At 58.5% G+C, this 12,866-nt stretch overlaps 1 protein-coding gene across 2 annotated transcripts; it reads left to right on the forward strand.

The window, feature by feature from the left end:
• Positions 1-256: 256 nt before the first annotated feature.
• Positions 257-12,665, forward strand: CCND3 (cyclin D3). Of its 2 annotated transcripts, XM_062509453.1 has the most exons (5): positions 257-535; positions 1,683-1,898; positions 7,154-7,313; positions 7,859-8,001; positions 11,064-12,665. In XM_062509453.1, exons 1-5 carry the CDS (start codon positions 338-340, stop codon positions 11,220-11,222), a joined length of 876 nt encoding a protein of 291 aa, XP_062365437.1. In that variant the 5' UTR covers positions 257-337; the 3' UTR covers positions 11,223-12,665. The 2 variants fall into 2 exon arrangements, with proteins under 2 accessions (XP_062365437.1, XP_062365438.1); XM_062509454.1 differs by lacking the exon at positions 1,683-1,898.
• Positions 12,666-12,866: the final 201 nt, after the last annotated feature.

Genomic DNA, 12,866 nt, shown 5'->3' on the forward strand with positions numbered 1-12,866 from the left:
CCCCCAACATGGCAGCAGCGCCCGCCGCGCCCCACGTGCGCCCGTCCCGCCGGCGCGCCCCTAGCCCCGCCCACCGCCACGCCCCTCCAGCGGCGCTCCGCTCTCCGATTGGTTAATCCTGCTGATAACCGCGCCTCTCAGCTCTGGCGCCGCTCTCTGATTGGGTGTGTCTCGGCGAGGCTCCGCCCTCCCCCCGGCGCTCGGCGGCGCTCGGGGCCGGGGCGGGAGCTCCGCCAGTTCCCGGCGTCCCGCGGCGGAGCCGGCGGTGGCTGCGGCGCCTCGCTCCGCCCGCTGCTGCTCGCTCCTCGTCTGCCCTCGAGCCCTCCATCCGCGCCCCATGGAGCTGCTGTGCGTGGAAGCCGCGCCCCGTGCTCCCCGCGCCGGCCGCGACCCGCAGCTGCTGGGGGACCGGCGGGTGCTGCAGAACCTGCTGAGCCTGGAGGAGCGCTACAGCCCCCGCGTGTCCTACTTCCAGTGCGTGCAGCGCGATATCCAGCCCTACATGCGGAAGATGTTGGCGTTCTGGATGCTGGAGGTAGCGAAATTCACCGGGATGCCCCAAAATTCCGCGTGCCGGGGGACGAACCAGAGCTGATGTCTCCGGTGTCAGGAGCGGGGAGTGATGCCGGTGGGGATGGAGGCTCTGCGTGAGCTAAAATTGGGGTTCCCCCCATGCGGGACCCTCCCTCCAACCCAAAACCAGGGCGTGAGAGATCCCCAAAATCTCCGGGCGGGGCTCAGCCCCGGGGCTGGGGCTGCGAACGGCGCTGGTTCAAGGGGGGAAATAATAACGCTACTATGACTTCCCTAAATTAAAAATGGATCTGGTTCTCTGCGGGATGCAGTTCGGGGCGGGGGGAGTTTCCATCAATGAGAATTCTGCAGGGCTGTCCCCAGCCGGTGCTGCGGGAAGCCCTTGCAAAGAAATAATGAATATTTATATTTTAAAGGGCATTTCCCCTCCTGCTGTCACTGTGTTCCCGCAATCCCCTTTTCAGGAAGGGTCGGTAGATAAAAACGCCGCTTTGGAAGCCGCTCCTGTGGAGCCCTAAAGGCAGCGAGATGACACTGGCGGTTGTCACGACCTGCGTGTCATTGTCCCCATGGCCGGGACAGCCGCGGCTGGCAGCAGGAGGAGGGGGGTGGTGTTCGCTGCAGGATGAAGAGAAACCGCAATGTTTTCATGGTTGTGTCGAAAGAAGGAAGTTCAGTGTGACAAGTGTTGTGATGCTGGTGGCAGATAAGAGCGCAGGGCTGAAATTTGGCGCTGCTGGACTCTGCTGGGGGCTCTGGGAGGGGACTTTGGGATCTCGCCATTGATTTGGGTGCTGCCATTGATTCTCCTCGTGTCCCTGGGGTGCTCCAGGTGGAATTGCCAGCCCTGGATCCTTCTCTCCACTCTCCAGCTGGAGCTGCTCCTTTGCTCCGCAGCTCCCCAGGGCAGGGGTGGCAGCTGGTCGGAGCCATCCCCAGCAGGACACGGCAGAAACGGGGCCAAATCAGGCAATTTCGGATTTATCTGTGCACTCTTTGGAGCTGCAGCTCGGTTCTGCTGCTCCCCACAGGAAGATGAAGCCACGGATGCGATGCCTGTGGCTCCTTCCCTGCCAAGTGTGAACCAGCAGCTCTGAACCGTGCTGAGCACATCAAAACTTCCTTTTCTCTGCTCACGCTGTGGCCAGGTGTGCGAGGAGCAGAAGTGTGAGGAGGAGGTTTTCCCGCTGGCCATGAACTACGTGGATCGTTACCTGTCCTCGGTGGCCGTGCAGAAGAACCACCTGCAGCTGCTGGGAGCTGTGTGCATGCTGCTGGCCTCCAAGCTGAGGGAAACCATGCCCCTGACCGTGGAGAAGCTCTGCATCTACACCGACAACTCCATCACCCCCCAGGAGCTGCTGGTAACGCCCTGTGCCCCCTCCCAGTGTCCAGCTCCTGCCTGGCATCTCCTGGTCCCGTCCCTCTGCATTCCCCTCCTCCTTGGTGAGGGTTTTTCCATCCTTCGGAATTGTCCCCTCCTGGTTGTGGAGGAAGTTTCCTGTATCACTCTGAGCTGTCACTTCAGTGACGTCCCCAAGCTCTGGGTCAGGCAGTTCTGGTAACGCCCTGTGCCCCCTCCCAGTGCTCAGTCCCTGCCTGGTATCTCCTGATCCCATCCCTCTGCATTTCTCTCCTCCTTGGTGAAGGTTTTTCCACCCTTCCCATGCTGAGGAGCAGAATTGTCCCCTCCTGGTTGTGGAGGAAGTTTCCTCTGTCACTCTGAGCTGTCACTTCAGTGACGTCCCCAAGCTCTGGGTCAGGCAGTTCTGCCTCCCCCCAGCTGCTCAAAGTGGGGAATGGGGGAGATTCACTTCCAGGGGTGCAGCAGAAATGGGATTTTAGGTGCAGGGTGAAGCAGCAGAATGGGTATGAGGGGTTTTCTGAGCTGGGCTGCTCCAGGGTGCTGGGAAAGAGTGGAATTCCTGCTCTACCCCTCCATTTCTCATCCCACATCCAGAAAGTTCCGTTCTGAAGCTCTGGAATGTTTTGCTGCTGGTGTCAGATGAGAGCTGCGAGCTCAGCCTCAGCCACGAGGGAGGAAATGGGAGAAAACCCCTTTTTTTGGTGGGGTGCCTCAGGAGGGAACAGCCACCTCCCCTCGGTGACAGAACACCCCTGGGGATCGGTGGCCTCCGAGAACTTCTCGGGGTTACTCATCACCCAATTCTGCAGCTCTGGATTTTTTGGGGTGGGGTGATCTGAGTGTGACCTGTGCCCCGGGTGGGCAGGAAACCCACAGAACCCTCAGGTGTGAGTCCAGGAAAGTTCTGGGAACTGCAGAGCTCTGAGCTGAGCCCCAGGCTGGGGAAAATCCCCTCCGGAGCCTCTGGCCGCAGTCATTAGCGGTGGTGATTGCCTTAATTAGCCCTGAGGAGCTGATGGGTGTGCTGAGGGATGGGAACTCTCCCAACAAACTCCTGGCTTTTTCCCTGGATGCCGAGTCCTGTCCCCATCCCTGAGGGACATCACAACCACTCCTGGTGACTCCTGCAGCACCCAATTATTGGTTAAATTCTGATTTATTTGCTGAATTTTTTTTTTTTTTTTTTTTGTGAGGATTTGCTGTTCCCAGCTCAGTCCTGAACATCCCTGGAGATTCCCCCTCATTCCCAGGCCTTGGGTTAATTCCTGATCTTCCCTGCTCCTTCCTCCTGGCACCTGGGCATGGAGGAGGAAAACTCTGCTCCCTGTTCCTCACAGCTGATCCTGCAGCTCTCAGTCCTGGAATTCTTCCATCCCATTTTTCCTGCCCCCACCAGGATCCTGGGTTTGCCTTGGATGCTTTGTGATGGACTCCAAAGTCGATATGGATGAAAATGATTTTATTTTCGGGGTCAAAAGTTAGCTCTTTTTTGTTTGTTTGTTTGTTGTTTTTTTTTTTTTTGGCTTTTCCAGGCAAACTGGATCATTTTCTTCTTTCCTGATGGGAATGTGAGCACTCAGCAGAGCAGGGTTTTATTCGTGTTTATTATCCAAGGGCTGGACACAGGAATTGGGAACCAGCCTGGCCCTGAGGGAGGGAAACTGAGGCACTGGGAGATCCCTGGGCATGGAGAGCCCACGGAGAGTCATTTTCCCTGGATTTCCATGGATTTCAACCCTTTTTGGGGTACATCCTGCTTTAATAAAGAGGGAATATCCAGGGATCTGAAGGATTCACCCAGGCTGTGGGACCTGAGGGAGTTAAATTTCAATTACAACATCCCTGAGCTGCTGCTTCCCCCTCTGTGCTCATCCCCTGCTCTTTCCCAACCCCCTGGAAGAGGGTGGGGAGAGCAGGGCCAGGGGAGCTCCTCTGGACAATGGAGCATCCTGGCCTCCCTTCCATGGCCCGGGGCCATCCCAGCAGGAAGCTGGCTCACATTCCCGGGGGCTTTGCTTCCTCCTCCTCTTCCTCGGGATGCTTGGCAGCAGCTCAGCCCTTCAGAAAGGACACAGAACCTCGCTGGAGTTATTCTGGGGGGAGAAGGAAATGATGCAAGGAGGGATTTTTATCCATTTGGAGGAAGTTGGATTTCCGCCCAGGCTGTTCTCTTAGCGCACCTTGCCTTTTTTTTAATTTAATTTTTTATTTTTTTGGGGTTCTTTTCTTCATGAAGATTCTTCTGGCCTGGGTGAGAGGGGGTTCAGTTGCTCAGAGCTTGGGGAGAGAGCTGGAAGTCATCTCTCCATCCTCCTGCTTTGGCTTGGAAATCTTCACATTCAGTTTTTTGCCACGGGCCAGGAATTCCCTGGGGGAAAAAACAAGGAGGTATTTTTGTATCAGGGAGATGATGAAGGAGCAGCAGTGGAGAAAAATCAGGGAACAAGAGCTGAGGGTGCAGGGATGTTTAATGGGAATTAATTCTCCTGGCTCAGGTGGGGTTTGGATTCCTCCATACAGAGCTGTCCCTTCACACCCTGAGCTCTGCTCAGGCCGTGGCAATGAGGATTTTCCCCAGATTTTCCATCCTCAGATGGATTTTGGAGCTGTCAGTGACCTCAGGAGTGTCCCCAGGTGTGTGACAGCAGCAGGGATAAAGCCCAGAATCTGCTGCTCCCAGGCTGGCTGCCCCTGTCCCACTGCCACTGTCCCATCCCCGATGGGGTCAGACACTCCCTGCCCTTGTCCCAGCTCTGTCTGAGCCTGCTGGAGGTTTTTTGGCAGCACCAGGACTCTGCTCACCTGGGCAAAGCAGGGAAAGCTCTGGGAATCTTGGGAATTTTGGTTTTCCTGTTCCTGCCTCCTTTTTTTTTTTTTTTTTTCCCCTCTGAGATACAGCCAGGAGAAATCACAACTCCCAGAGGGGGATGATCACACCCCGCTGTGTGATTCCCAGCCCCACAGAGCCCTGCCCTGGGGGGAATCTGCTGAATTCCCAGCTCTGGGATGGGTAGGGAGGATTTGCTCCTCAGGAGAGACAAAGGGACATTTCCCACTTTGCTCCTCTGCTCCCCTCCCCAGGCAGGGGCTGGTTCTGTCAGGAAATGCCAGCAAAGGGATTTTTGATGTTTGGCCCAGTTTTTGTTGTGCTCCTTCCATTGGATCCAGCGAGGATCCAGTGATGATCCAGAGGCTCTGCCAGGCCCTGGGCCAGCAGGAGAGGCTGCCCTGAGCTGTGTCCTCTGGCCTGGGGACAGTGGCACCTTCAGCTGGCACTGCCAGGTCAGGGCTGCTGGAACAGGGATTGTGAGGAACCTGAGCAGGATCCATCCCTGGCTCTGCAGCAGCTCCTGGGGACACGATGTCCCAGGTTGTCACATCCCTGCTGATGGCAGTGCCTCTGCTGGCTCCCACACAAGCTGGGAGCTTCCCTTGAACTCAGGGATTTGGGATTTGCTGGGTGGAGAGGGAGCTCCAGGCTCTGGTCTGTGGCTCCCAGCTCGGGGCAGGGACTGCCAGATGTGTCCTGGTCCCTTCCCAAGAACCTGGGCCAGCATTCCCAAGCCTCTGGAGCCTCCCAGGTGAGGGAGAGGAGGGGACAGAGCTCTGCCCCGTGTCGCACTCAGGACATCCCACACCCACCTTTGCTCCCCTGCTCCAATCCCTCCCTCCAGCCAGGCTCTTGGGGATTCTCAGCCTCTGGAGCTCTTCTCCAAAGCTCCTTTTTTGCTTTTGTCCTATAGATTTGGCTTTAAAAACTCCCAATCCTGGCAAGCTGGGGCATCCATCTGGGAGATGGGAGGCAGGAATGGATTCCTGGGGGAGAAAGTGGAGGCTGGGAAGTGGCAGCTTGGGCCCAGGGTGGGGGTTTGGAGCAGGTTGAGCAACGCTGCTGGTTTGAGCAACTCAGGGTGGGTTTGTTGTGTAAGGGGAAAAGGGGGTAACAAGAAAAAAAGGGGAAAATGAAGATCTGAGCTTAGGAAAAAAGGTCACTTCCTCAAATCCATCTGTTCTGGAGCTCTTTGGCAGTGCTGTCTGGAATCCTGAATTTTGGGGGAGAAGGAGATTTGTGCTGGTCCGGAACTGGGGATGCCTGACCTGAAGCCCAGTCCAGCTCTGGAGCCTCAGCCTCAGCTCCTGGGGGATTTCCCTTTGCCAGCAGGGCCACTGTCACCCGTGCTGCCACTGTCACCCGTGCTACCACTGTCACCCGTGCTGCCACTGTCACCCCCTGCTCCTGGGGACACCCTCAGGCCATTCTGACCCCCAGGGTAGGGGGAAAGGGGCTGCAGAAATCATCGTGCCTGGGATTTGGGTTTGGGGGAATGATCCTGGGAGGACACAGCTCTGCTGTGTCACCCCAGAGGTGACAGCAGTGACAGCCCAGCCAGGCCTCGACGTGTGTGGCCCCCAGTTGGATTAAGCTGCTGCTCCAGCCTTGCCAGAGCTGGGATTTGAGGGCAGGGATCCCAAATCTCTTCTGGGCTCTCCTTGTGTTTACCTTGGCACTGCCTGAGCCCAGAACCTGCTGGGGGATGGCTCTGCCAAGGGTTGTCCCTGTCCCTGGCAGAGCCAGGAGGGGCTCAGGAGGTTCAGGAGCTCCAGCTGGAGCTCAGGGGGCTCCCAACCTTCCACCATCTGCTCCCAGCCTGGCTGGTTCCTGGAGATCCCAGAAATCCCTGCTGCCTCTTTGGAGGGAGCACCTGGGAAGCCCCAGAGGGTGTTGGTGTGGCTCACCAGGGGATGCTCTGAGCACACCTGGAGGTTTTCTTGGTGGAGAAAAAAGGGAATTTCCTGCAAAAAAAAAAAAAATTCATTCCCAGCCTGGGAATTCCCTTCTGCCCTGGGGTTTGTGAGGCTGTCACAGCCCCCACAGGCAACTCTGTCCCCTTTGCTGTCACCCCAAGCTGGATTGTCCTGGGAGCCTGGACATCAACCTGTCCCCTTGGGAGTGGGGAAGGGATTGGGGATGGTGTCCCTGCTGTGGATTTCCTTCTGTCCCTGCTTTTCCCTGCTCTGCTTTTCTCTCCCTGGGCTCTCACAGCACCTTCCAAAGTAGGGAGTGCTCAGTGCTAATCCCTGGAAAGAAGAATCCACATTTTTTTGCTTCCTCCTCCGAGCTCTGAGCAGCCCAGAGCTGGAATTGTGCCACAACCACAAACTGGAAACAATCCCTGTGCAGTTCCCTGTCCTGTGCTGGCCCTGGAGCCTCCTGAGCCATCCCAAAACATCCTGTCCTCTCTCACCCTGCAGCACTGGGAGCTGCTGGTGCTGGAGAAGCTCAAGTGGGACCTGGTGTCGGTGATTGCCAACGATTTCCTGCCTCACATCCTGCACCGGCTGCCACTGCCCGCAGACAAGGTGGAGCTGGTGAAGAAACACGCCCAGACCTTCATCGCCCTCTGTGCCACAGGTGGGTGCTGGGACACCTGGGATGGGGCTGGGACACTGGGATGGGGCTGGGACACTGGGATGGGGCTGGGCTGGGCCCAGGGCTGCTGGGACACCTGGGGTGGGCTCCCCACCTTTGGGGGGAGCTGGGTGCCTGCCTTCAGTGCAGTCAGAGCCGTTCGAGGTGGAGTGATGCTCTGGGGGCTCTCGGATGCCAGGAGAGCAGGGCAGTGTGCCAGCCTCTCACTGTGCCTGTGGGGGGATGTCCGGAGCTGAATCCCAACTTTTGTCAGCCTCTCCCTCAGTCTTTGAAGCCACCTCATCCCAGGACTTCTCCCGAAGGCCTGGCCCTGGTGCTCAGCCCGTTCCACACTCCTCCATCCCTGCCTCTCCTCCATCCCTGCCTCTCCTCCATCCCTGCCTCTCCTCCATCCCTGCCTCTCCTCCATCCCTGCCTCACCTCACACGCCCCTCCTGAGCTCCGCAGGGAAAATCCCTCTCCCAAACTCCAGCTGCGTCCTCACTAACAGCTCCTTCCCCCTCCCCGTGTCCCTGTGCTGGCTCCAGACTACACCTTTGTGATGTACCCCCCGTCCATGGTCGCCACGGGCAGCATCGGGGCCGCCGTCCACGGCCTGACCCTCTCGGTGAGCGGCTTCAGCGGCGAGGCCGTCACGGAGCTGCTGGCCGGGATCACGGGCACGGAGGTGGTGAGTGGGCACGGGAGTGGCACCGGGAATGCTGCAGCTGCTGGGAACCTTGGAGGAGTTTTCTATGGAGGGTGGGACAGCTGCCTGGGGAGAGTGTGGAGTCTCTGACTCTGGAGGTATTCCAGACTCACCTGGATGCGTCGCTGTGTCACCTGCTTCAGGTGACCCTGCCCCAAGTGGTCGTGGTGATGGTCAGCCTGGGATGGACTGGGAATGGTCAGGGAGAGCCTGGGATGGACTGGGAATGGTGATGGTCAGCCTGGGATGGACTGGGAATGGTGATGGTCAGTGATGGTCAGCCCGGGATGGACTGGGAATGGTGATGGTCAGCCCAGGGATGGACTGGGAATGGTGATGGTCAGCCGGGGATGGACTGGGAATGGTGATGGTCAGCCCGGGATGGACTGGGAATGGTGATGGTCAGCCCAGGGATGGACTGGGAATGGTGATGGTCAGCCGGGGATGGACTGGGAATGGTGATGGTCAGCCCGGGATGGACTGGGAATGGTGATGGTCAGTGATGGTCAGCCCGGGATGGACTGGGAATGGTGATGGTCAGCCCAGGGATGGACTGGGAATGGTGATGGTCAGCCCGGGATGGACTGGGAATGGTGATGGTCAGTGATGGTCAGCCCAGGGATGGACTGGGAATGGTGATGGTCAGTGATGGTCAGCCCAGGGATGGACTGGGAATGGTGATGGTCAGCCCAGGGATGGACTGGGAATGGTGATGGTCAGCCCAGGGATGGACTGGGAATGGTGATGGTCAGCCCAGGGATGGACTGGGAATGGTGATGGTCAGCCCAGGGATGCAGGCACAGGGATGGACTCCAGAGAGCCCTTCCAGCCCCAGGTCCTGTGGGATTCTGTGGAACTGTGCTGTTCAAACGGTGCTGCCCTGGTTTGGGGAGAACCAAGGGCTGTGGGATGATCCCAAACACAGCCCCGGGGCAGGGCGGGGTGTACCCGGAGCCTTTGAAATGCCACACAAAGGGCAGGATCTGTTCCCTGGCCGGGCAGGTGTTGACAGGATCGGGTTCTTGGGCTGGGATGGGGACAGGGACACGTTGGGCTCAGCATCTGCTCCCCTCAGTGTCCGGTTGCAGTGCCCTGGCTGGGGGAGGAGGAAAGGGGGGTTGGGACATGAAACCTTCCAGGTTTGGGGACATTAGGATGGGGGGGGGGCATTCTCCAGCCCCTCCACTGCCCTTGGAGCAGGGACAGGGATCCTGTGGGGCTCTCCAGGTCGCTCCAATCAGGAACTTTTCCTCTCCCCTTTGATCTGCTCCCCTGCCAGGACCTGGAGCAGGCCTGGGGGTGGCTGCCACGAGGCTTTGTCCAGGCAGGAGGCTCCCGAGCCGTTTGTGCAGATGGAATTTTTTTTGTTCTGCAGAGCCTTTTAAAAGAGAATCAGTGCAGCCACCTGCTCCCAACCTGCTCGGGGAGGTCAGGGCTGTGCAGGGAACAGGTGGGAAGCAGGGAGGGTGAGGAGCTGAAATGGAGCCCAGCACCCTCCTGTCCCCTCTTGTCCCTCCTGTCCCTCCCCAGCATCTGCTGTGCCCCCTGCCCCAGTGTGGGGTGCAGGACCACGGCAGCTCCTCCTGGGATGTGTTCACAGAATTTTGGGCTCCTGGGAGAGCTCCTGGGCTTGGCCACACTCACCTGTGGTGCTGCTGCTTCTCCCAGAGCGTGGCCCTGCTGTGTCCCCAGGCTCTGACTCAGTTTCCCCTCTGGATGGGCCATCCCCTTCATGCAGCTCCCAGGCCCAGCTGGGAATGCAGGGCTGGTGCTGCAGGACTGGGCCAGCTCCGTGGCCAGTGGGAGCCAGGCTGGGTGTGACCAGGCTTGTTTTGGCATCTCAGACAGAATTGCTGGTGGTGAGGTGAGAGGGCCTTGGGGATGGAGAGCCTGGGATGGACTGGGAATGGTCAGGGAGAGCCTGGGATGGACTGGGAATGGTCAGGGAGAGCCTGGGATGGACTGGGAATGGTCAGGGAGAGCCTGGGATGGACTGGGAATGGTCAGGGAGAGCCTGGGATGGACTGGCCGTGGAGGTGGTCAGCCAGGGATGGTGATGGACACTGGGGATAGTCACGGACAATCCCCTGCCCAGGTGTCCATGGTGATGGACAGCCCCTGTCCAGGTGTGCATGAACAATCCCTGTCCTGCTGTCCGTGCTGCTCGGGGCCGGGGCTTTGCCGGGGAAGGGGGGCCGGGTGTTGCTATTTTCGCTCGCCACATCCTCTGTCAGTTTGTAAGAACCGCGGGTGGATTCCTGGTAAGAGATTTCGGGGTGTGACAAAATCCCACGAGGTGCAAACTGTCACCAGGCTGGGCTGCGCCCGGGGGTGTCCGAGTGGGAGTTTCCTCCTCTGGTTAAAGCTCGTGGGGGCAAAACCAGAGCGGGGTTTGCATTTGTGGAGCGTGCTGCTGCTGTTGGCAGCCCCCTGCGCCTTCCTGTGCGCGTCCCCCAGCTCTGGGTCCCCTGGGGGATGTCACGGGGGGGGACAGGAGGGTGAAAAGCTTGTGAGAAGCTCGGTAGCCCCAGCATCGTTCTCGCAGCGCGGATGGGAGGAGGGGTAGGGTGGATTTGGGGTCTCGGGGTCACCCAGCAGAATTCCTGTGCCCAGCTCTGCTGCAGGACAGCCCCGAGCTCTGGGAAAGCTGGGCTGTGGAGGGCCTGGGGAGCTGCAGGGAGATGGATCCGTGTTCCAAGGACAGCCGAATGTTTTGGCATCTGGGAAGTTTGGCCAGCGCGGAGCTGCCCTGCCCTTGCCACGCTGCTGAAGCCACACCCTGGCTCCCTCCAGGACTTTGGGAGGCTCTGCTGGACACAACATTCCTGCAGAATGGGGTCAGCAGGGACGTGGGAGGAGGACAACCAGAGCGTGGGGCTTTGCCTGGGGAGGGACAAGCCGATGAGAAAATCTCCTTTTCCCTGAGTGCTCAGATGCTCCGGGGGAAACAGAGGTGCAGCCCAGCAGCTGCTCTGAGCTTTTCCTACAGCTCCCAGCCCTGAGCAGCACGGATCTGATGCCTCCTGTGTGTTTCCCTGTTCCAGGACTGCCTGAAGGCCTGTCAGGAGCAGATCGAGGCTGCCTTAGCCGAGAGCCTGAAGCAGGCATCCCAATCCCAGCAGGAATTCAGCACCAAGACGGCGCCGTACGGGAGCACCCAACCCACGAGCACCCCCACGGACGTCACCGACGTCAACCTGTGACCAACCGCCCTTCCCCAGAGCTCCAGCCCCTCCCTGGACACCCCCAGCTTGCTGCATCCCCCCTGCCCACCCAGCACCTCCGAGGGGCCCTTCCCAGGCTGGGAACGTGGAGCAGGATCCATGCTCGGAGCTGCTGCAGGTGGCCGTGGTGGGGGAGTGATGCGGGAGCCTGGATGGATTTGGAATTGCTCCTCTGTTGGTGTTCCCCGGCTCTCTGAGGCGTTCACGGCGACTTCCAGCCCCGTGAAGGACAGAATCATGGAGAGCCAACCCTGCAGGACCCGAATCCTCATCACCCCCAGCTCCTGCGGGGCTCGTGGAGCAGCTGCTTGGTGGCCCCTCGGTCCTGATTGCTTCGTGCCACATTGCCACAGCTCCGGGGGGAAGCTGTGCAGCTGCTTCTGCTTGGAGAGGACCCGTGGGGCTTGTTTGTTTTTTGCTGTTGGATGTGGGATTTTGGGGACGTGCTCCCCGGCCGTGCCTTGGGAAGAGTTTGGGGTCGGGCGCCGTCCCCTCGGCTTTTCCCGCTGGCCCACGGAGGCTGCTTAATTTATTGTTCACTGCTGGGAAACGGGGAGGGAGGAGAGCTGGCATTCCTCCGGGTGGGTCCTGGATGCTGCTCTCCTCTCCTTCCCAAAAAAGTGCCTTCCCCCTTCACCCCTTCCCTGGCTCCCCGAGCAGTGGGAGCCTCTCCTTGGAGGCTGGTTGGTCCTTTGGTAGCTTAGGCATCAGAGTAGGATTTAAGGAAAAACCTTTAAATGTGCTGCTATAGTCTGGGATGCATCTCCACTCTTCCAGGGCAGGGATTTCGGATCACGCTCAGGAGGGGGCTGTGTTCACCTGAGCTGCCTCCTGAGAGGGTGGAAAACTTTGCTACGCACTTGAGTTGGAAAAGCAATTACTGCATTTTTGTATTATTGTCGTTGATCCTGTTAGTTTTTTACGAAAATTGTTGTAAAGCAGGGAGAAAAAAAAAAAATAATGCTGCTTTTCTATGAGAAAACCATTACAGAGTGGAATTAACCAGGAGAAGCCAGAGGCTCCACAGGGATGGGAAGCAGACACTGCTGCTGCTTGGGGAGCTCTGGACGTGTGGCTGTTGTCCTCCCGCGGGGGATGTGGAAAAGGAGGTAGAAATCTTCCTTTTTGGATGCCACCAGCCACACAAAAATTTGGCGGAAAAAGGTGGGGCTGCTGCTCCTCCCTGAGCCTGCCTGGTCCGGAAAGCCCCGGAGCCGCTGCCTCCTGTGAGCAGGAGGGCTGGGACAGCCTGGCTGTGCAAAAGGAAATGTGTTTCCCCTTTTATATATATGTATGTATAAAAATGAGTTTTTAATTTAAATTGTAAACTGGTGTGGTGTTCATTCGCATGAATCCCGCTGCTGGGAGAGCCAGAGAACCCTGTGATGTTGCAATAAAATATTTTAAGCAAAAAAAAAAAAAAGATAAATAACCAGTGGCTCAAGGGTTTCCCTGCGCCGTTCTCAGGGTAGGACTCGGATCTTTCCCTGCTGCTGGGGATCCCTTGGGAGCTCCAGCCCTGCTTTCCCCAGGATGCAAGGGAGAGAGGGCAGGAAGGACCCTGTGGGACACCCAGGGCATCTCAGGGATGGTGATGGAGGCAAACCCCTTTCTGCAGGTGAG

The sequence above is a fragment of the Cinclus cinclus genome, chromosome 27, assembly GCF_963662255.1.
Source record: "Cinclus cinclus chromosome 27, bCinCin1.1, whole genome shotgun sequence".
NCBI classification, from domain to species: domain Eukaryota; kingdom Metazoa; phylum Chordata; class Aves; order Passeriformes; family Cinclidae; genus Cinclus; species Cinclus cinclus.